This window comes from Triturus cristatus, chromosome 9, assembly GCF_964204655.1.
Source record: "Triturus cristatus chromosome 9, aTriCri1.1, whole genome shotgun sequence".
Lineage (NCBI taxonomy): Eukaryota > Metazoa > Chordata > Amphibia > Caudata > Salamandridae > Triturus > Triturus cristatus.
The window spans coordinates 1,155,163,342-1,155,184,523 of NC_140592.1; the positions used below are offsets into that span (position 1 = coordinate 1,155,163,342).

Below are 21,182 nucleotides of genomic sequence, written 5' to 3' on the forward strand. Positions count from 1 at the left end.
GTAGATAGCTTCTACACTGGTGTGCGGTTGTTCAGGGAATTGGCCAAAGTGGACACTGTTGCTTGTGGCACAATCCGCTCTAACCGTAAAGGTTTCCCAAAAGAACTTGTTTGTCACAAGCTTGTGCGGGGACAGTGTGTTGCGTTGCGAGCAGCTTCTAGCTGTGAAGTTTTCATACAGGAGAGATGTCTACATGCTGACTACCATCCGTGATGAAAGTACTACACCTGTGACTGTTTGGGGTCAGGTTGCTGAAGCGTGCAAACCTGTGTGCATTTTCGACTATAATAGGCACATGCGTGGTGTTGACAGAGTAGATCAGAGGTTGGAACCTTACGCTGCTCTTCGTAAGGCTTACATTCGGTACAAGAAGCTGGCTATCCATCTTTTCCACTTGGCAACCTTTAATTCTTTTGTTGTGTTCCAGGATTCTTGTCCTGAGTCAAAAATGACTTTTTGTAAGTTTCAGGAGTCTGTAATAGACAGCCTTGTTTTAGTTGAACAGGCAAGTGTTCCTAGAGTTGGAGCGGTGGAGGATGTTGCTAGATTGAAAGATCGTTACTTTCCTGATCACATTCCTCCCACACCCTCAAAAGACTTTCCCAGTAGGAGATGTAGAGTCTGTTGGCGAAGAGGTATGCGGAAGGAGACTCGTATGTACTGCCCAGAGTGTCCTTCTACCCCCTGGGCTGTGTGTGCCTGCTTGTTTTAGAATGCACCACAAGCAAAATAATTTTTGGGAGCATCCATGAGTGGTAAAGTGAACTGCCTGGCCTCTATTGTTTAATATTTTTTGTTCAGTTTTAAGGTTGGCCTTTGTGTAGTGTATTTAGTTTCAATTTTTGTGTTAGTAGATTTGTATCTATTTGCAATTTGTTCACAATCCTCTTGTGGCAATGCTAAACCATTATCGACAAAATGCATCATCCGAAGCAGAAGCAAATCTATCGCGACTCATGACTGCCGGAAATATAGCAGTTGCCATCAAGGGACTAGTAGACCAATATGAAGACCTTGATGGCTTCCTTAGCAAGCCCATCAAAAAAGTGAAACCTAAGAACTTCTTCATCTCGTCCAGATTTGTGGAAGCCCTCCAGGTAGCTCTAGAGTGGGGCTTAAGGCTGGCACTGTTGTCCCTCAAAAACTGTTCGGCATACAAATTATTCTGCTCAACAATCTCTGCCAAAAACACATCGTCCATAAACAACTGAAAAACAAACACCAGTAAAGTCTGGCAATGCCGGCTGCACCATGCCTGGGGCAACCCAAAGGTCAGCACTTTCAACCGGAAATCTTGCAGCCCCTGGCTGCAGCCCAGATGCCTCTTGCCGCACTATACCAACGGGAAACCTTGCACCCCCAGGCTGCAGCCCAGATGCCTCTTGCCGCACTATACCAACGGAAAGCCTTGCAGCCCAGATGCCTCTTGCCACACTATACCAACCGGAAGTCTTGCAGCCCCAGGCTGCGGCCCAGATGCCTCTTGCCGCCCTATTGGCACATCAATGTCCTCCTCTAACACAGGCACTTCATCCGCACCAAGAGTAGCTTCATCCGCACTGAGAGTAGCTTCATCATCAGATGATGGCCATGTGGAGAGAACTCACTGCCTGATTCTTCCCCTCCCACCTCTGCCTCAGAATCAGTTAGTCTCTGGACCATGGTCAGAGGAAGTCTCAAAAAGCATACCAACAACCTGCTGAGCAGTTATCCTGCGGCTAGCCATTATCCTTACCAAGAGAGGAGACTGCACAAACAAGTCAACAACAACCAACACTGTGCAAAATAAGCAAGTAAAAAAAAAGGTGTTCCTTTATCACAAAGATCTATATACTCACAAACTATATGATTCACTTACAAGAGACAGCTACACTCACTAGCACCTACTCTGAAAAGACACAGTAAAAATCAACGATATCCCTCTGGAAAAAATAAATAATAATTACTCAAAAGACAACAAAATACACATCAAGCACAAACCCAAAACGTTTTAGACACTCAAAAAACAGAAGCCAAACATACTGGTATTATCACACGATTTGCAAAAAACTCATTCATGCAGAAAAATGAAACTCCTTTACATTGTACGAAACCGCAACCTGCAACAGTCTAAAGAGCAAAAGCCTTGAACTAGAACAAAAAGGGAGCAAAAAGCATTACAATTACAATTCACAAGAAATAAAAACAATTCACATTATAACACACTGTCACTACCCAAATGGGGGCAGAAAGGCCAAATAAACGGGCTGAGCTGCCCCCAGGAGGGTGCAGAAAACACACACACATATATGTCCCCTGGAAGCAACCAATTAATTTATTGGTGTCTAGTGGGGTTTTCTGCCCCCCCCCCTGGGGGCAGAAAGGCCAAATTAAAAAAACGATCAGGTAGAATATACTTAAAAATGATTTTGGGTCCCTTGTAGCGACCCTTGCCCTTGGGGTCGCTTCTGATTTAAAAAAAAAAAAAATACCAATTCCCTGGCTCTAGTGGGCTTTCTGCACCCCCCCTCTCCCCCCAGGTCTAGAAACGGCCAAAAACGTCCGATCTGTCGCGGGGTGGGGGTCAGAAAAGTCTGAAATTAAATTTCCCCATAGGAAGCGACCCTTGCCCAAGGGGTCGCTTCCTTTGCACGGAAAATGACAACCCTGGTGTCTAGTGGGGGCATTCCTGGTACACGATCGCGACGCTGTGCGCAATCGTACACCAGGAATGCCGTGCATTGAGACATCAGGGGAGAGGAAACACGGTTTCCTCTCCCCCTCAAGGCATCCAGATTTGGCCCCCCCCGCCGAAGACCAAAACCTACCTCTTTCTCCGTGGACGCGCTGGAAACAAATGGTTTCCAGCACTTCCTGATGACATCGGCACGCGCTGACGTCATGATGAAGCGTGGGGGGGGGTCGGGGGTGGCAGCGGTAACTCTTCGGCTGCCATCCCCCTCTGTGGGGGCAAGATCGATGCCCCTGGGGGAAGCAGAAAAGGCTCAAAGCTTCTCGAACCTGCACCTGGACCCAGCCTGGGTGAGTCCTGAGCCTCCAAGTGGTGCCTCTCTACTCCTGGACCCTTCAAAGAGCTGCTAAAGGTGCCATTATATAGTCATAGTCAAAATCCAGTGGGTATAGGCATAGGTGGGTCCCTTGCTTGCATTGCCATTGGATTCAAGCTAGCTTGGCTGACGAGGGATGTTACCCCCGAAACTGGTACCAGGATGGTTGTTTCTGGTCCTGGGAGGGCCCGGCTTGGCAGTTCGGACTGGACTGTTCAATGAGAAGCAGGGTCAAGACTGATTTGCATATGGCTGGGTCCAAACTGGGGTGACATGTATTAAACTCTGATCTTTGTGACTGTGGGTGCATGTTTGCATTGTTCAGCATTCCTTCCATCATTTGTTCCTTTTATGAATTTACTTGGGTCACTCGGTCATTCCCGTGCCCTGGGTACCACTTGTACCATATACTAGGGGCTTATAAGGGGTGTAAAGTCCATGCCTATTGGAGTTACCAATTCACATGAATCAGTTTTAGGGAGAGAACACTGGCACTGGGGGCCCAGGCAGCAGGCTCCAGTGCACTTTCAGAGTCCTAACCATCAGCATTGGGGCAAAAAGAAGGGGAAGAGTGACCATACAAAAAGGGCACTTTCCTACAATTTTGATATTTGTTACATTTTATTCTGGCATATATGTCAGACAAATTTCAGTTTATAGTGTCTGAAAGACAATACCTTTATTTTATTTGTGGTGACCTCCAAGTTATGATCCATGTTGAACTTGTGTACTGTGGTAATCAGATCTTGTCATTCTGACTATTTCCCATATCAGGCTCCAAGATCGTCCGCATATGCAAAATATGTCACTTTTGCCTCAGCTACTTTTGATGCGTCACCCATGAGGGCCTGGAAAGGCTTGAGGTGTATAGATTGAGAAAATAGTGGGGTCAAGATTCATCTTTGTTTCAGGCCATTAAAGGTGTAGCATTTTCTCACTCTTATTTGAGTATTGCTCTGTAAATCAATTCAAATTTTTATTGGATTTGGTATTTGCCCCATGAGTCCAGCTTGGCTCTGATAACTTTGAAAAAGCAGCTGAGAAGTCTATAAAGCATTCAAAAAGTTTACTGGCTGTAGACAAACACACCTTTTGTGCCAGTGTTGCTAAAGCAATGAAGTTATCTGTGGAGCAATTCTGGTGAAAACCCACCTGATGGAATATGACTTTGTTCAATTGTGCCACTAGTTTTTAGGTCTCGCCTAGCTATTGCGTTTATGCAATCACTATGCGAGACTCCAGTAAGAGGGGCATTTCAAAGTGCTCCCAAAAGTGGATTGCATGGCGAGCACACGCACAATCGCGTGCATCGTGCCGCCATGCAATCCGTTTGGGGCAGGGCTCGAGTCGGGGTACCACGCGGGTGGACGGCGTCCCCCCACTTATTTTACCGGGTGGACGCCGTCCACCCTGCCCAAAAGATGGAGCCGGTACCCGAGCCTGCGCGCGCGCTCAGCACTCACCAAACCTAACCTTCTATTGTCGAGAGAGGGCGAATAGAGCTCTTTAAGTTGTTTCACGTTGATGGAGCCGTTCAGTATGACAGACGGACGCTCGTGGCCCTATATTAGAAAAGGTCAGTATGTGTTTATGCATTTCAGATGGAGACCGGCAAATTTACTGTGGGCAATAAATACGCACCGAACAAGCGCATCTTTAATTTCCCCGCTCCTTTGAGTGTCAATACGGTGACTAATTCCAACGTAAACATTCTCCTTTGCCCTTTGAACCTGCCCCCATCGCCTTCTAACCTTTGTTAATTAGTGGGGACTCCATCTCGTGACGCCACTTCCGGCTGTGAGGTCACTTCCGGTGACACCACCTAACTTGGAGCGTCCCCCCCCACTTCTTTTTTTAGGACTTGTGCCCTGGTTTGGGGAAGCGCTTCAGCCCACTGGGGCGTGCACGTATAGCCACAGCCTCGGCATCCTACTTCAAAGGGTCCGCTCCCCCGCCTGGAATGCGCTCCCCCGCCCCGAATGCGCTCCCCCCCCCCCCATCCCCGCCACAGCATGCCGAGAGATTGCCACTCTATGTTGCTCTCACTATGGCATTGACTTGCACCCCCTCCACCCGCTCATGTTTTTCTCCCCACCTCTCCTGGTTGTGTTTTTTTTTTTTTTTAAAGATTTTTTTGTGAGCTACTGTTGGCTGCAATTTGCAAAAGGGTTGCTCTTTTGTCATTGATGTGCTCTTGCAAATATTTAGTTTTTCACTTCCTGCTCCAACATTAGCGTTCACGTCTTGCAGTGACAAATTAAAAGTTTTTTTTTTTTTAAATCATAACATTCCTGCGTACACTTAATGATGCCTGCGGGCATATACATTACTATGACGTGGCTGCTATTTTGTTGCTGATGCTGTTTTGCATTTGCAAATGAGCAGTTTTTTTATTTTTGTCAATGTGAAGCAGCGTAGACAAAGGCACTGGCAAATCCCCCAACGAAAGATTAGGCTTATTGTCTTTGACAATGCTTCTTAGTTAATGTTCACCTATATCTAGCTAAATTTAATCAGTGTTTAGGTATTAATGTAACGCACCAATCCGGCTAGTCATCGTAATTGATAGAGACGCTTCGGGCCTGTCTCATTCGTGTTTTCGGACTCCTGCCGGCTGTAGGCATCGAAGGGAGTAAAGGTTAGGGAAAACGTGAAATTAATTTTATTTACTCTTTTCTGCTTTCGGTATTTCATAGTCAGTTCTTCATTTCCTGCACGGACGCCTTTTGAATCCTGTATATTTTGATGCACTTTCTCACACTTTCCTTGTCGCTTATGGCTGAAAGATGTAGTAATAACGTGCTTTTCTGAGACCTTTTCGCCACATTCCTGTCATTTCTAATCCCTGTTAAAAAGAAGCTGCACTAGGTCCCGACTCAATTTATCAACTTGGCATTTTAAAGGAATCTTTGACCTTAGCGGGAATCGAACGCATGACCCTCACATCAGCTTGCAGTGGACAGGTTAAAGTAATTGAGCCATCTTATGCAGATAGGTTTGACACATGCACCGTAAATTGTTAGTGGAAAGCCATAAAGTGGTGGTTTAGCAATTGCCAAACTACTCACTTGGACTGCACATAGAAATTGCCACTATTTTGCAAGTACGATTCACTCACATGTCTTTCTCACACACTTTTGGGAATCATCCTTGTCAAAATGCGTAGATGGCAGCTTGAGAACAATTTGTGAACCCACCTTACAGTGTTTTTGAAGGGAGATCAGGGTATGCAGCGCCTTCTGGGAAGAGATGATCTATTCTGTAAACGGGTTGCGCCCGGCCTCTTAAATGCTGGTTGCAACGCTAATGTAGCTAGGATTAACCACAAATCTGCACAGCAGTAAATCAAGCTGTCAGTTAACAGTGTAGACTGTGCTCAACAAAATAGTATTCAAATGCTAAAACATTCATAGACCCAAGGTCTTTTTTAGGTCTCGCCTAGCTATTGCGTTTACGCAATCGCTTTGCGAGACTCTAGTAAGAGGGGCATTTCAAAGTGCTCCCAAAAGTGGATTGCATGGTGAGCACGCGCGCAATCACGTGCATCGTGTCGCCATGCAATCTGTTTGGGGAAGCGCTTCAGCCCACTGGCGCGTGCACGTGCAGCCACAGCCTCGTCATCATACTTCAAAGGGTCCGCTCCCCCGCCTGGAATGCGCTCCCCCGCCACAGCATGCCGAGAGATTGGTTTCCTCATGGCGCCTCTCACAACTGTCCCTCCCCCACCACAGGGCTAGTCTCACGGACGCATTGCCATCCATCGATTTCACTTTCATGTCCGTGTTCTCTTTGCCTTTCAGCACACACACCCCCCACCCCCTCCGTGTTTTCTTGCAGCTTTGCTCAGATCGGAGTCTCAAACAACCAAAATAATAAGTTTGCCCTGCACGCTTTCTGCGCTTACAAAGTTAACATATGCCGTGCTCATTCCCTTTTCATCCTTCTAAGGTCGATAACTTTAGCTCCATTAACTCTGCGTCTAAGGATTTAAATAACCATATGCTTTCTTGCAACTTTAGGCACTTCACACACACACACAGGCATCAAGACAGCAACAGAATGCTCTGAGCCCCACCAGTGTTTGCCACACACACATGCCTCTCGCATCTCGTGTTTTCTTCCAGCTTTGGCCCGTGTTCTCTTTGCCTTTCAACACTCAGCTTCCCCGTAACCACCATTTAACGACCATCCTGCCACACTCATTCCATTTTCATCCTCGCTTTCACTTTCATGCCAGTGTTCTCTTTGCCTTTCAGCACACAGCTTCTCTGTAGCCACCATTTAACGACAATCCTGCCACACTCATTCCATTTTCATCCTCGCTTTCACTTTCATGCCTGTGTTCTCTTTGCCTTTCAGCACACAGCTTCTCTGTAGCCACCATTTAACGACCATCCTGCCATAAACACCATTTAACTACCATCCTTTTAGTTAAAATAAAAGAATTGCCTCTAAGCGTTTAAGGAACCATAGAAATACAAGGCAAGGCAACATGCACTCCGAATGCCACTCAGAGCCACATAATTACATGCCACATAACTACAATGCACTCAATACAACAGACACTCCAAAAACCAATCAGTGCCACATAGTTACACACCACATAATTACACAGCGCTCAATGCCACATACACTTCAAATACCACTCCGCGCCACATAATTACATTACACTCCATGCCACATGCACTCCAAATAACACTCAGTGCCAATTAATTACAATGCAAGATACACTCAAAATAACACTCAATGCCACATAATTACACGCAACTAAAATCAACGTACACTCCTCACAAAACCACTCAGTGCCACATAATTATATTCTACATAATTACTGTCTGTCTGTCTGTCTCACTCGACACCACCATTCAACAAGAACTGGCTCTAATATGTTCTCTCAATATTTAGGCTTTATTACAAATGGCACAAAAAATGATAATATTTAGGCGCAATTAAATACACTAAGCATAATCTTCACGAGTTATTCACAAAAGTTTAAACGATTGCCATTATAATTTACATTAACTTTTATTTAAGTATTAATTATTTGCAAAGATTAAAAGCCATTGTTATTTGTAATATCAATACATCTAAGTCACGTAAATACAACACATATTGCATTACAAATGCTATAGGTGTCACATTTGCAACAGTTAAAACTATTGACATTGTACACGAAAAAGCTAGTAATTTCAATATTTTCAATACCAACACATAAATAAAAAATTAGTCCATTTACAATACAAAAAGCTCAAACTTTCCTAAATCGAGACCTATTGCATTCCAAATGCTTGTTGTAGATGGGACAAGACGTTTTGCAGTGATTTTTTCCCATCTGTGTCCAACAGTGCCATCAGCCCGTAGCTGTGTAGGGAGTCTCTTCGGCCTCTTTCTTAGATTGGCTGGATATTGGAGCCTTTCCAGGATGGTAATACGCAGCCTGACTAATTTGCTGAATTGATTATTACAGTTATTAGTATACCTGTTTGTTGGATTTAGTTTCATGGAATGTATGATAGAATTCCGCATTCGTTTTTCACGCATGCCTTAGGAACTCTGTCATTTGAACGAATGCGCCATTAGCATGCATTTGTTCTACACGCAAGTCGTTTCAACAACTTGCCTTAGGGGGGTGCTGGATATTGGAAAAGCTTAATTTACTATTCCAACTCCAGTCAGCGCAACAGTAGGGAAGGTGTTGGACTGTTATTCCAACATCACTCCACCATTGCGCCCCCTAAGGCAAGTCGTAGTAACGAGTTGCGTGCAGAACAATTACGTGCTAAAAACTAATTTGTTCTGCTACCGGCCCTGTGAAGGCACAGCGTGATTCTGGCTTCGTCCTAAAGGACGTTTTCTGTTTCATTAAGGCTGCTAGGAGGCCATTTGGGCCCTATGCCCCGGAATTGTTGGTGTTATGTTATGTTAATGCGGTTTGTTAAGCGCATGCATACCCTGAGGTGTCTTGGTACTGGTGTTGAGTAATAGCTTCTGTTTCCAGTGTGAAACTCGTGCCATTGGGAAAACCTTTTATTCCATCCTGAACCTGACAATTGTAGGTGTCTCTTTTGACCAATTTGACAAGTATTCTTTCCATGTTTGACGTTGAATGTGGTAATCTCAACCCGTTCTGTATGAGCTGGTTCCAGGACACAGAATCTTTTAGTATTTTTTTGTCAGTATTGCCATCTAGAGTTTCAACCATACCGTTTCTTGATTATCTATTTTGTTTTGATCTTATGAATATCCTTTTTTTTTTTTAAGCCTGTTTTGAGGTTTTTTTATGGACCTTTCTTTGTCTGTGGTTGTTTCTATTTTAAGGATTGTCCTGCAAGTTATTTTTACCTTTTGAATTTTTGAGATAATTGAATTTTGTACTTTTTGATTTCTTGTTTTCCTTGAATCTCTAGTCTTCAAAAAGTTCACTATTTCTGACAAGTGTTTATGGCTGGTGGGGACCATATGGCTAGGGTTATGCTGAATAAGGTAGTGTTCGGGTACTTACAGATTTGTTATTATATTTTAGTCCGAGATATGTTGTCAAGAACTCAATTTCAGGCAATCGTCGTCCAATCTCCTTTGATCACTATTTCATCGCCGGTAAGGTTCTGTTTTCGTTACCTTGTTTTTAGGCCTAAAACAATATACTGTTCATTATGATCACTTTCAGATCTAGTTATAATTCAGTATTCCTTTAATTATAGTGACATCCGTATAGGATATAAAATTGTAGTCTATTAGGGAATTCCTCCCATTGGCGTTGAAGGTCGTGCGGATTGGTCATTAGATCTCGCCTTGCTATCGCGTAAGCGATCGCAAAGCGAGACTATAGTAAGGGGCATTTAAAAGTGCTCCGAAAAGCGGATTGCATGGCGAGCACGCGCACAATCATGCGCATCGTGCCACCATGCAATCTGTTTGGCATCGCACTTCAAAGAGTCCGCTACCCCGCCTGGAATGCGCTCCCCCGCCAAGGGCGCGCGCCACGCTCCGCCGGGCTTGTCTTGTTAAATACATGGTTTGCGAGGCTGGAGACCAACCTTCAAATCTCCTGAATCGGGAGGTTTTGCATGAATGCTGACTGGTTGCAGTGAAGAATTGAGATAAGCTTTAATCGGAGCCTGCGGTCCTGACAGAATCTATTAACCAAGAGTACAGCTGCATCGGTTATACCTCCAAGATGGCGATGCGTGGGGGTCAACTGATCTTGAATTGTGCTGGACCATACCTCCCAACAGACCCGATTCAGACAGGAGAAGAAGCTGTGTTCTGAAACCAAAAATTGCATTATGTGGGTGCTCTCCTGACTAAAAGCGCCCCCGCTTAAATAGAAGTGGGGAAAATGTATTACCCCGATTTTTTTTTTTTTTTTTTTTTTTTTTTTTTTTCAGAATCTCCCACTTTCCTGTTTATTCTGTTGCCATGTAAGCAGAATCCAAAGCACCAAAAACACCTTTCGCTGAATCCGTTGGTGCTGACGTATTACACTCCAAAATTAGAGTAATGAAGAAAACAATAATTGCACCACAAAATAGAGGAATGCCGGCAGCAAATTAAACATTAAAAGTTACGCTCGTGCTAAGACTCCATAAGAGCAAGAAGCGTTCAATAAATTAGCCGGAATATCTGCTATCCTTAAACAACAGCACTACGCTCGGTCATAACACAGATATGCCGTTACACTTTGGAGCATGGCAGCTTAAAACAGTTTGCATGTACTTTTCTCAAATTGCTTTCAGTCCTTAAAATCCTACCGACAGCTTTTAATCTGCAGTTCCTGTGACGTACCCGGACGCCTTGCGTAACTGCCAGACCTCAATCATTTTAGTGGCGTGAATTAATTTTGATGCTGACAGACACGTCGAAATTTGTCACTGGCAGAGAATGGAGAGCAGACAACTATCGGTGTGTGTTATACTGCTAGAACTTTTCGGTCCCTGTGTTCTGATACCAAATAACAAGGACCCTGCCTTCATTAAACAAGTAGTGGATACGTACAACAAATACCGTTCGACAACTACTCCAACAGCGGCCGATGTGATTTACATGGTGAGCAACCCTCAGTGATCGTTTACCTTGATTTTTATTCAGGTATGTTATGTCAGCTTTTTTTCAGACACGGCTGGTACTGAAAGAGAAGTACATAGCACAATGTTTTAGGTTTTAACAGCCATTATTTCATACCATTTTTAGGTTTCGCTCTGCTTGCGCTGTGTTTGTGAAATCTATTGTTTTTAATATATATTAAAATAAATTATCATCCTGCCTTCACTTCTTATGTTTGTGTGCTTGCCAGTTTGCTTTCCTCTGTTTGTCTTGGCTATGGCTTTTTTTTGGGGGTGTGTGCTTCTGTTATGGTTTCCTGAGACCCAATTGCTAATTCCATCCGCTTTTATGACTGGAACTACGTTTATCACGTTAAGTCTGGCATCAGACTCCTACCTTGCGTGTTGTCAACAGACTGCATTTCCAAACATCTTTTTGCGGCAGCACTCCCATCTACATTTCTTTAGTCTGACGAAACTTGTATTAGTTTTATCCTGGTAGCGTCTCTACACCCTATCCCCTTTGTTGCTATCTCTCGTTATCTGCTTATATCCGATGCCCCATATTAGTCATCATCCTGTAATACCCCCGCCTGCCCACCTGCTCCTCCGTTCTCTCACAAACACAGAGACCTAATTTAAACAAGCATTGGCATAGCCAATAGGTCTCGCTTTTGGGACCTTATTAGTATTTAATTATGCAACTGTTGCATGGCTAAACACTTATAAGGTCCCAAAAGCGAGACCTATTGGCTATGCCAATGCTTGTTTTGTATCTTCCATTCAGGTGTCAGAGGCAGAGATTAAACTGTGTAGAACTAATTAATCTACTTGAACAATTGGGATTTGTCTGTCAAATACTGCGCCAGTCTGCCAAGTCCTCCACACTATGCATACCATCAAAATTCCCAGTTAACAATACCAGTAAATGTGTTTTTTTTTATTTTTTTATTGTTGTCCACACTCAAACTTCTGTTTGACTTATTATAGTTGTAAGGTCTTTCCTATCTTTTGCTACTATGGGTGGTGTGTGTGTACATATTTATATATTTACATATATTGATTACGTGAATATGGAGATTGATACCAAACTTAACCGGCATTGCTATTATATTTTTTAATTTAAATAGAAGTCTGTGCTTTTCCAATCTCCTGCTAATTTTGAGTAATACTAATAGTCCACCAGTAGCCGTCTCCATTGATCCTTTTATAGCTGGTATTTCAAAATATAGTTTTGAAAGATAATTTCACAAATTGTTTTAGGTTTCCTGGAGGTAAATTATGTGATGAGCATTCAGGAATGCACATACTTTGCCATTTCTTTCTTGTTTTGTTTTTTAACTGCTGTTCCAAGTCTGCGATGTTCCATGAGCAGCCAGTCAAACTGGGAAAGTTTATTTTTTATTTTGCTGGCCTGTACCCTACTTTGATCAGGAGCTACGAATTAACTGTGAGTCTTCTCCTGATCCTATTTGGTATTTTTACTAACCTTGCGTTTTGTTCATTGTTTGAAAAGGGGACTGTGAGGTTGTTTACCTCGTTGGAAATTGTGGTCCATGCTGCTTTTGTTCTCTGGCCTGAGTGGTTTTGAAATCATCTTTTAAGAAATCAGGATATTGCATACTAGTTACAGGTTTGTTAATCATTGCCCAGTGTGATAAAATAGTATCTTTTCTCCTAATTCCTTCATTTCTTTACTATCCGTGAGGAAGTGGGTACTCGATAGGTCCCCCAGATTCAGGCCCACTAGATCCTTAAAATGATTTAAAATCCTGAGTATGTTGTACCGCTTTAGAATGTCAAATGTGCCCTGAGAGTCAAATGTAGACAAGACATCTATTTGAAACATTGTTGTTGACTCCGCTTTGTTTGGATTACTGACAGAAAATCAGGAACAAAAAAATTGTGCGGACAGAATATTGTGTCAAATATATCGAGGATATCAAAGGTAAATATAGATTTAACACCACATCTATGTACCTTGACGATATGTGTACAGTCGGGGTATGTAGATGTGGAGTTATAGTAAAACTTTGCTTACCTATAGAAACTTACCTTCACAATGTTGTTGTCCTCCATATTCTTCACACAATATTTTGTCCCACAGTTTTCCAATATTATGTCAATTCCCTTTGTTTACAGTTTCTATGGTAGTGTTAATTCATGAGCATCAGCTGGTAGGTACACAGGTGGTCTGAGGGCAGAGTTCAATAAACAGTTGTGGGTAAATAAGGATTAAATGCAAGGCGACGCCTTTGTGGCTTAAATGTTTGACAATGATGCGTAGGAGGCATGCATCTACTTTCATTGTTAGTTCTGAATGACTAGATTAGTAAGGTAGGGGGATTTAACTTCTGTACACAATTCATAGTGGAGTGTACATGGGCATTTCTTTGTGGGTGGACTTTGATGGGCATGTAAGAGCAGACCTAAACAGTAGCATTTAGTTCTGACACATGGGTATTGGGTTTTGTTGTTACTTGCCCCCCTACTATGTACAGATGTTGTAAACGCATGACGCAGTGTCTGCTCCAAAATGCAATCCAAGATTACACTAATGGACCAGGGTTCACAATGCACGTACAGTGCCTAATGAGGAACAGATGCTAAACAAAATGAATAATCTATATTCTGGGATTCTTCACCTGACACTGAGTGATAGATTAAATGCCATGTGACTTAAAATGCCCACTCAAGAGAGCAGCCGTTACTACTGCGTAATGTGTCATTAATACAAAAGCAATTTTTCTTCGTCCGTATATGTTTTTTTTCAGGCTTCCTTTAACCGGCAAATATATTAAATTATTTTGAGCCCTGAAAAGATATGTGTAAATTTTAGCTCATTATCATACCTTTTTGTGTTTTTCTTGTCTTTCAGCTCCTACAACCCATTGTATTGCCGTTCATGTGGGATTCTTCTAGGTTTTTGTCTTTATTCTACCATCACGTCCTTGGCTCATCTGCGAAGGCTCTTCTGCCTCTCTAAAGAAAAGGTCTGCTGGTAAGTTTGGAGGTTAATTCTAAAGTACTGGTCCTGAAAAGCTCATTGGGAAATTTAGAGACTACTTTTTTCTCCCTCTCGTTGTGAACGCGGCAGCTCTATACTAGTCAGGCATGTGGTGTTGATGGTTCTAGAAATAGGGGTTTAAGTAGGCATGGTGTTCAAATGAGGATAGGGTATATCAAACACAGCCAATAACTGAGTGGTGGGAGACCTAACCAACACTGAGACATATGGGCTTATGCATTGGGGATAAGGGACCATCTGGTGGGGACAATTAAGGGAGTAACAATAGGGAAGAACTGGAAAGAAGAGACTTAGTTACTGCCATAGGTCTCCCTCTTCCTATCACAATTGGCTGGGGCCAGGTGCATTGAGAACCTGAGTATGGTAGGTCAAGGATGCACCAAAAGAGCAGAGAGCTGCAGGGAGCGTTGCAACAATGAACAGTCAAGCAAGATTTGATGGGAGTGTTTGGAATGGGTTATGGTGAAGCCTGTTAGGGCACAAAGGGTCGAGGTGGGCAACCTCCAAGGGAAAGCACATTTAGAATAAAAGCAAATCCGAGTAGCATAGTACAGGGCATAGTGTGACGAGGAGTTAAAATTATTCTGTGAAGGTATTGATGATGGGGAAAGACTGCAGTCTACCAGAAACCAGCCCAAGGAGTATGTTGCTGTTTCTGTAGCGCAGAAGTAAAAAAAAAAAAAAGGGGCGGGGGAAATCAACCAAATAAGTGTGCTATATCCTCAGTCACATTGCACCTCATAGATCCCTAATAACAAATCTGTGTTCTTGAAGTGTAGCATACAGCTTGCCATTCCTTCTCGCCATAGCTAGCAGTACTGACCTGAACATTTGACAGTGACAGCAAAAAGTGTAAGAATAAACACTATGTTGATATTTGACTCAGGCCAGTAGAAAAGATCCACATTTCTGGCCTCTTAAATCCGAGCTTTTTCCTGTTAAGTGTTTTTTACTTATGTTGCCTCTTACGGTATATTGGAACTTTCACTTGAGCTTGATCTAGATGATTTCACAATAAACCTGCTTTGAAGTGTTCTAGTTGTTTACATTAATGTTTCTCCTTTCTTTAAGTTATCTTTTGGAATCCAAAAAAATTCTGCCAGCCTCTGACCTGAACTTCAGCCTCTCGAGCCTGAAGGGGAAATTTGCAGAAGTAAGGTTATTTATACCTGTTTCTTTTAATATTGGGAAGCAGTCATTCTTTGTGATTTCTTAAAGCACGCTTCCTTCACTCTTCTCTCCTCATAATCAGCCCTGTGCCTGTTTAGCTGTTACCTGTGAATCTAATTATAATTTTTGTGTTTTTGACTTACCTTCACTCTGCACAAAGCTTCTGATTCCTTCTCAGGTTCCAACAACTTGGTTTGCAAAATTGTATCCGCAGTCTGCTATTCCTACAGAAGATTCTTCTAACCTACCTGATCTGCTTGAGAGTTGACATCTTTGTTCGTAACATCTGCCCTCAATTCTTTGGAACTGTCTTAGCCCTTAAGTCCTTTTAATTTCCACTTGCTCCCATAAATATGTCAGCTCAGTGCTATTACACTGTTTTCACTCTGTGTATACCTGATCTTACTTGGATTTGTGTTGCTCTTGGCTTTTTTTCCCAAAGTTCACTGCACTTAGGATGTGAGGGACCAGGAGACTTCCTGTGCCTTAGTTGCTGTCAAGCTCAGCTCCGAAAATTAATGTTGGACCCCTTTATATGTTCCTACACTTAACACCTACACAATCCACTCTTCAAGTCCCCTTATTGAAAAATTGAAGAGAATCATATTCCGGCCTTTTCTATTGCCAACATGTGGAAATCTGCTCTCTAACTTGCAGTCTTGTAAGCTGTGCTGCAAACATTGTGCCATGTTAATTGGGGAGAGGGAGGTGATGGAGGGTTAGAAGGGAAGAAGAAAGACGTGTGATAGTGGATAGGATAGAAAAGAGAGGGGAAGGAAAAATGTTGGGGGTACATAGAACATTGACTGAGGAGTTCAAAGAGCAGAGTTTGGGAGGTGAAATGAGGGCTGGAATGATTATGGGAGTGTAGTGAAGGTGAATGGATGATGCCAACTGGTAGAAGACATTGGCGATGTGTGTGGTTGTTGCTTGGAGGGTAACCTGTGACCCCCAGTTAAATATACTAGCAGTAGTACCCCCAACCACCTCCCTCCCACCACCCTAACACAGTTCCCCCTTCACATGACCATTACTGGTTAATACTTGAACCACTCCCCTTGTTTTCTCTTCTCATGATGCAGTGTCTGCAGTTTCTGCATCAAACCCCTCTTGCGAAGAGCCTAGAAAATAACCTGCTGTTCGTCTTGTACCCAGGTGAAAGAAGTGGACTCTAAGGGTCATAATGCGGACCTCCTATTCAAGCTACAGGGACTCAACAAGCTACAATAGGCCATTCCTGAAATTGCCCAGCTGACCAGTTCCATCTGAACAAGTCCTTGGCTCTGCTGCTGGTCACTGCTCAAGTAGGTCTTGACCACCACCCTCACCCCCAAGTACCGTCCCCAAGGTCTTTGGCCCTTGGCAGGGGTCAATGTGTACTCAGCCTAACATATCCTGAAACCTAGGATTTATAAATGTTTTGGCTTCAATAACTGGGGGAAAGAATGTGAATGACACAACACACTAATAGATGAAGAGGGTTCTGCACAAACCCTCTACTAATATATTTTTCCAAATGTGTGTGTTGTTTTCCCCTATTGGGGCCGGGGATGCCATATGCTTGGAGGTCAAATCCCACACCCCACACTTTTCAAATGTTTTCCCCTGAGGCCACGATCCCCACCACGCCAGGGAAAACGCATGAAAAAAATATTTGGGCCCAAAGGGGGTTAGCCTGCACGCAAGGGTGGCCAAGCCCACATCCCGCACGCCACCCCCACATGTATTGAATTTCTTTTATTTTTTATTTACACTTTTTTAAATTTCTCCTGAGGACAAATCTCACCCCCCAACTCCCCTGTAGAAATGAGAATACATCTTTGTAGCCACAGGAGTACGATGTCATGAGCGATTTCAAAGGCAGTTTTTGTATCCGTCAAAATGGTGACACTTTTCTAAATGGGTAATCTTCAAGCAAGGGTAAGAGCAATTATTTGAGCAACTTGGGGCGAATGCTCTTTCATTAAACATTGACTTTCAACTATTTCAAGTAAGGTGTTATGAGCTCCAAGCTACCCCAATATAGGCATAGGTAGTTGCATGACATTTTGTTTACATTTGTCCTACCTTATTCTACATAACTGCTCTGGCGCTGACCTTTTGCCTAGTTAGATGCCGAATAAATGTGTGGTTTTCTTCAAAAACTAGCCTCGTTTATTATGCATGAGGATTCTCAGTATTGCAGCAGGACTACCATCTTCTGCATAATAACGCTGTACAAAGGTCACCTGTATCATCATCCTTGAAAGACAGGCCCACAAAACCATGACTCAGCTAGGTAGAACACCTGAGTGTACCTTTCGGGTATAAAAGTACAACATCTTCGCTGGGCAAAACAGAAGAGTAAACTGCCATGCTGACACGAGACGCTGATGTCCCTGCACACAGTGGTCTGACATCCCTTGCAGGGTGTCCAACTCGAGACCAAGAAGGGGTCCTTCGTCCTCTCCCATCAGGTAAATGGGGTTGGCTCTTTCTTAGGGAGATTCTTGGCTTTCCACCTACATACATGCTAGGTACACTTAGCCAGGGTTAGCATCTGAGGAGTACGTATGCTTACCATGTATCTATATGCTTGCATAGTCACTGTTTTAGCACCATGGTAGAACTCTATCTTTTATTTACTCTGGTGCTTGTAATCGTATATACCTGTTTGTCTAATGGTTGTTGAAGCACTCTTATTTTATACTAGAATGACGCTGGTTCAGTAAATACTTATTGAAAAAGTCAACTCTTTTATTCTGTGTATCTCTTTGAGACAAAGTGAGCACGAGTGACTGAGCGAAACGTACTGTATTGTTTCCACAATCCCTGAGGGGTCCGGGTTGTCATGTTCGATAGTTGCCAGAAACTGTTCGCTCCTTGGTAAGGTTGGGGGTCTTATAGTGGCACTGTGAGCTAGCTGGTCTAATGACTAACATATCCTGTGGGGGTGTCTGGAATCAGTCTGAACACCAATCCCTTAGTTTATGTTGTCTAAACACGCAGATCCTTTATAGATTTGTAGGAACTACACGACAAAGGGGCATGCTGCATCTCCTACAACTGATTTTCCTTAATTGTTTTCGAAGACTAAAACTATCATCATTATATATGTCACAACGCCAGCGGTTTCCACGACCCCAATTTCTGCTCCCTCCCATTGCGCCTGCTAACTGGGGTGGGACTCTGTCCCCCAGAATGCCTTTGGGCTGTAAGGAAGGGCCAGGAGAGGCTAGATTAGCTCACAAGTGCCGGTACAGTCCAGCAGTGTGGCACATGCGCAGAAGGTACCCGGGCCTGCCATTGCCCGGAAGAGGCCAGGCCTATTCTTGTTTCTACAACTCATTGACTACTGCTGGCTGTATCTAGAAAGTCCTTTTATATCTGAATCACACAACTAATTAAACTTGTATATGCGGTGTTTATCAGTATTGGAGAAATGGAAAGCTGAGGAACTAGCGAAACCTGCATTCCATGCCCAGAAAGCCATCAGGGGGTAAATCTGGGCCGCCTCCTGATAATACCTATGCTTGTACATTTGATGACATTGATACTCTACTCTAATTGAGTAGGTAGAGTTGCTGCTGAATGCTAAAGCTCCAAACCCCATGAAAATCAAATGAAGGTGCAGGACATGTTTAAGACAGCTAAGAATCCATCACCTGCTTCAATTCTACTAGCAGGGTCTTCTGGTTAAAGAGCCACTGTTAATCAAGTTGTTCCAGAACTTCCACAGACCACCGAATCATATCTAGCTCAGCATAGCGAGCCTCCATCTAGCGATCCACAGGCTGCGCTACGACAACCTCTATCCCCAAAATCACCATTGTTTCAAATGTACTGTGCTCTAACAGATTTGCTTGCCTTGTCACCTACAGTGATGCTGTCCAGCCTTCCTTAAACTCTATGGAACTCCTCCCCCCCACCCCCCATAGAATAGCACAGTTCGAACTGCTAGTGAAACTAATGCTGCTCACCAACGCTAACTATTACCAAGCACTCCCATCATAAGCTGGATCATCTAAAGAGCTTATTTACCTCTATAATAAACCAGAACACGACTCTACAAAGCAAATCCAGTTGCTGCAGTTGTTCATGCAGCGCTTGGTCTTTAAGAACCCACCAAATGTCTCACCCAGGACTAAAATACCCCATAGGGGAATCTTCCCAGCCAACCCTACAGAACCCAAACCAGAGGCTGGACCCAGTTGCCATTAAGCAATCTGTTCGATCAAGCGTGGGGGGCACCCACTCTAAAAGACTCTAATTTGACATTGTCTTTGGGGCCAAGTCCCCTCACTCTTTCAAGGGCAAGACTCCAGTCTTCAGGCCAGCCATCAGCCTTCTTCTCGATCTCAAACTAACATCCCGTTGTTTTCTCAGCACACTCTGAGCCAGGGTGAAAACGCCAGCACAAGAAACACATCTCTTCGAGTGTCTCTCAGCATATACACTGCCAATTAACTGTGAGATCACTTCCAAGAGAACGATTTTATATGACCCGGGTGCTCAAACTGAACCCAGGATCGTTTGAGGACACAGATGCATTGATAAACAGAGTCATATACTGACTTAGGAATAAGCGTAATTGCCTTTCAGTTAGATCAGATATTGCTTATGCCAGGATATGACCGACTCACCCACATATGATCATATCTTGTTTGTTTAATACTAATTTGTTGGCTGTTAATCTAATTAACTTTTAACTGCACACTGGTCCTCTAGAAAGGGGGCACAAGTCCGCAATCCGGCTAAAGGCTTCCCCTCTAACTTCTAGTCCAGCTACAGGCCAACCCAAGAACTCTTCTAAATCAGGCAGGCAGACTCCAAATTCTACTGTGCTCGTTGATCTGTGGTAGAAATAATGTGAATGCGTTGGGCAGAAATGATAGTGCACCTGATATGCCTTCAGGAAGCTCTCTGTCCTCCGAGCGTTGTTAATTCCGGGGGTAGTGGTGCTTCCCAAGCAAGAATCATTATGATTTCTTGGAATTTGGCAGGGATAAAGTCAAGGCTGATAGATTCCGATTGGTTATCCTATTTTGGTGGGTGTTACGTTTGTATATTTCAAGAGACCTGGGCTACAGAAAAAAATGTATTTAAATGGGTATAATTCATACAATGTGGATGCCAAACCAACAGAGAAATCTGGGAGGGCTATTGGTAGACTTCTGATCTTGATTAGAAATAATTTCCTTTTAGCTCCCACACTCTTTTGCCAGGTAGACTGTCCCGATTTATAATGGGGATCTCTTACACTCCCTTCAGGTACCCAACTGGTATTTATAAATGTTTATACAATATCTGTTAAGGCTAGCATGGAGTCTCCCATTTTGTCCCTACTGGACGAGGTAATTGAGTCCACCCATCTGAACACACAGATAACTGGAGACTTTAATACCTCCTTTGAACCCTCTTCGTACATCAATCAGATAACAGACTCGGAGGATTAACTGTGGAATAGTACCCTTCTGACAGGGAAACCACGGTGTAATATTTCTGCCACCACTCTTAAATTAGCTTCTATGACAGTTGCTAGAGGCTTAAGAGCATCCAATGTACCTAGAGTTTGCTGGTGGTGCTGTATTTGTGCTTACATTAATCTTGCCCTCTGCTGCCCCTGCAACCCGAACGCTGTATTTGTAAGTTGTTCACTTACCTGTAAAATCAAATTGTTTTCCTCTATAGGATATCATTGCAAAAACTGAAAACTGAATTAAGTGTCCACTTTTGAACTTAAAAACAATTTCTATTTAAAAACATACTTGCCTTTTTGCGAAGATGTTGGTCTTAAAATTTAATCTTCAGTAAAGCTTATTTTTATAAAATTGGCATGTATCTCATTTTTGGAGTGGGGGTCCTTAAAGGTCATTGTGTGCCCAACAAACCTCTTACACTCTGTGTTTGGCCTAA

The 21,182-nt window shown here is 43.3% G+C and overlaps 1 protein-coding gene across 2 annotated transcripts in view; it reads left to right on the forward strand.

Annotated features, from left to right (window-relative positions):
- The window catches only part of OIP5 (Opa interacting protein 5), a 110,697-nt gene that overhangs the window by 8,468 nt on the left and 81,047 nt on the right, over positions 1-21,182 (forward strand). For both annotated transcript variants that reach the window (XM_085628079.1, XM_085628080.1), the window contains exons 3-4: positions 13,968-14,090; positions 15,189-15,270. In XM_085628079.1, the coding sequence (XP_085484205.1) occupies positions 13,968-14,090; positions 15,189-15,270 (205 nt within the window). The remainder of the gene's footprint in view (positions 1-13,967; positions 14,091-15,188; positions 15,271-21,182) is intronic.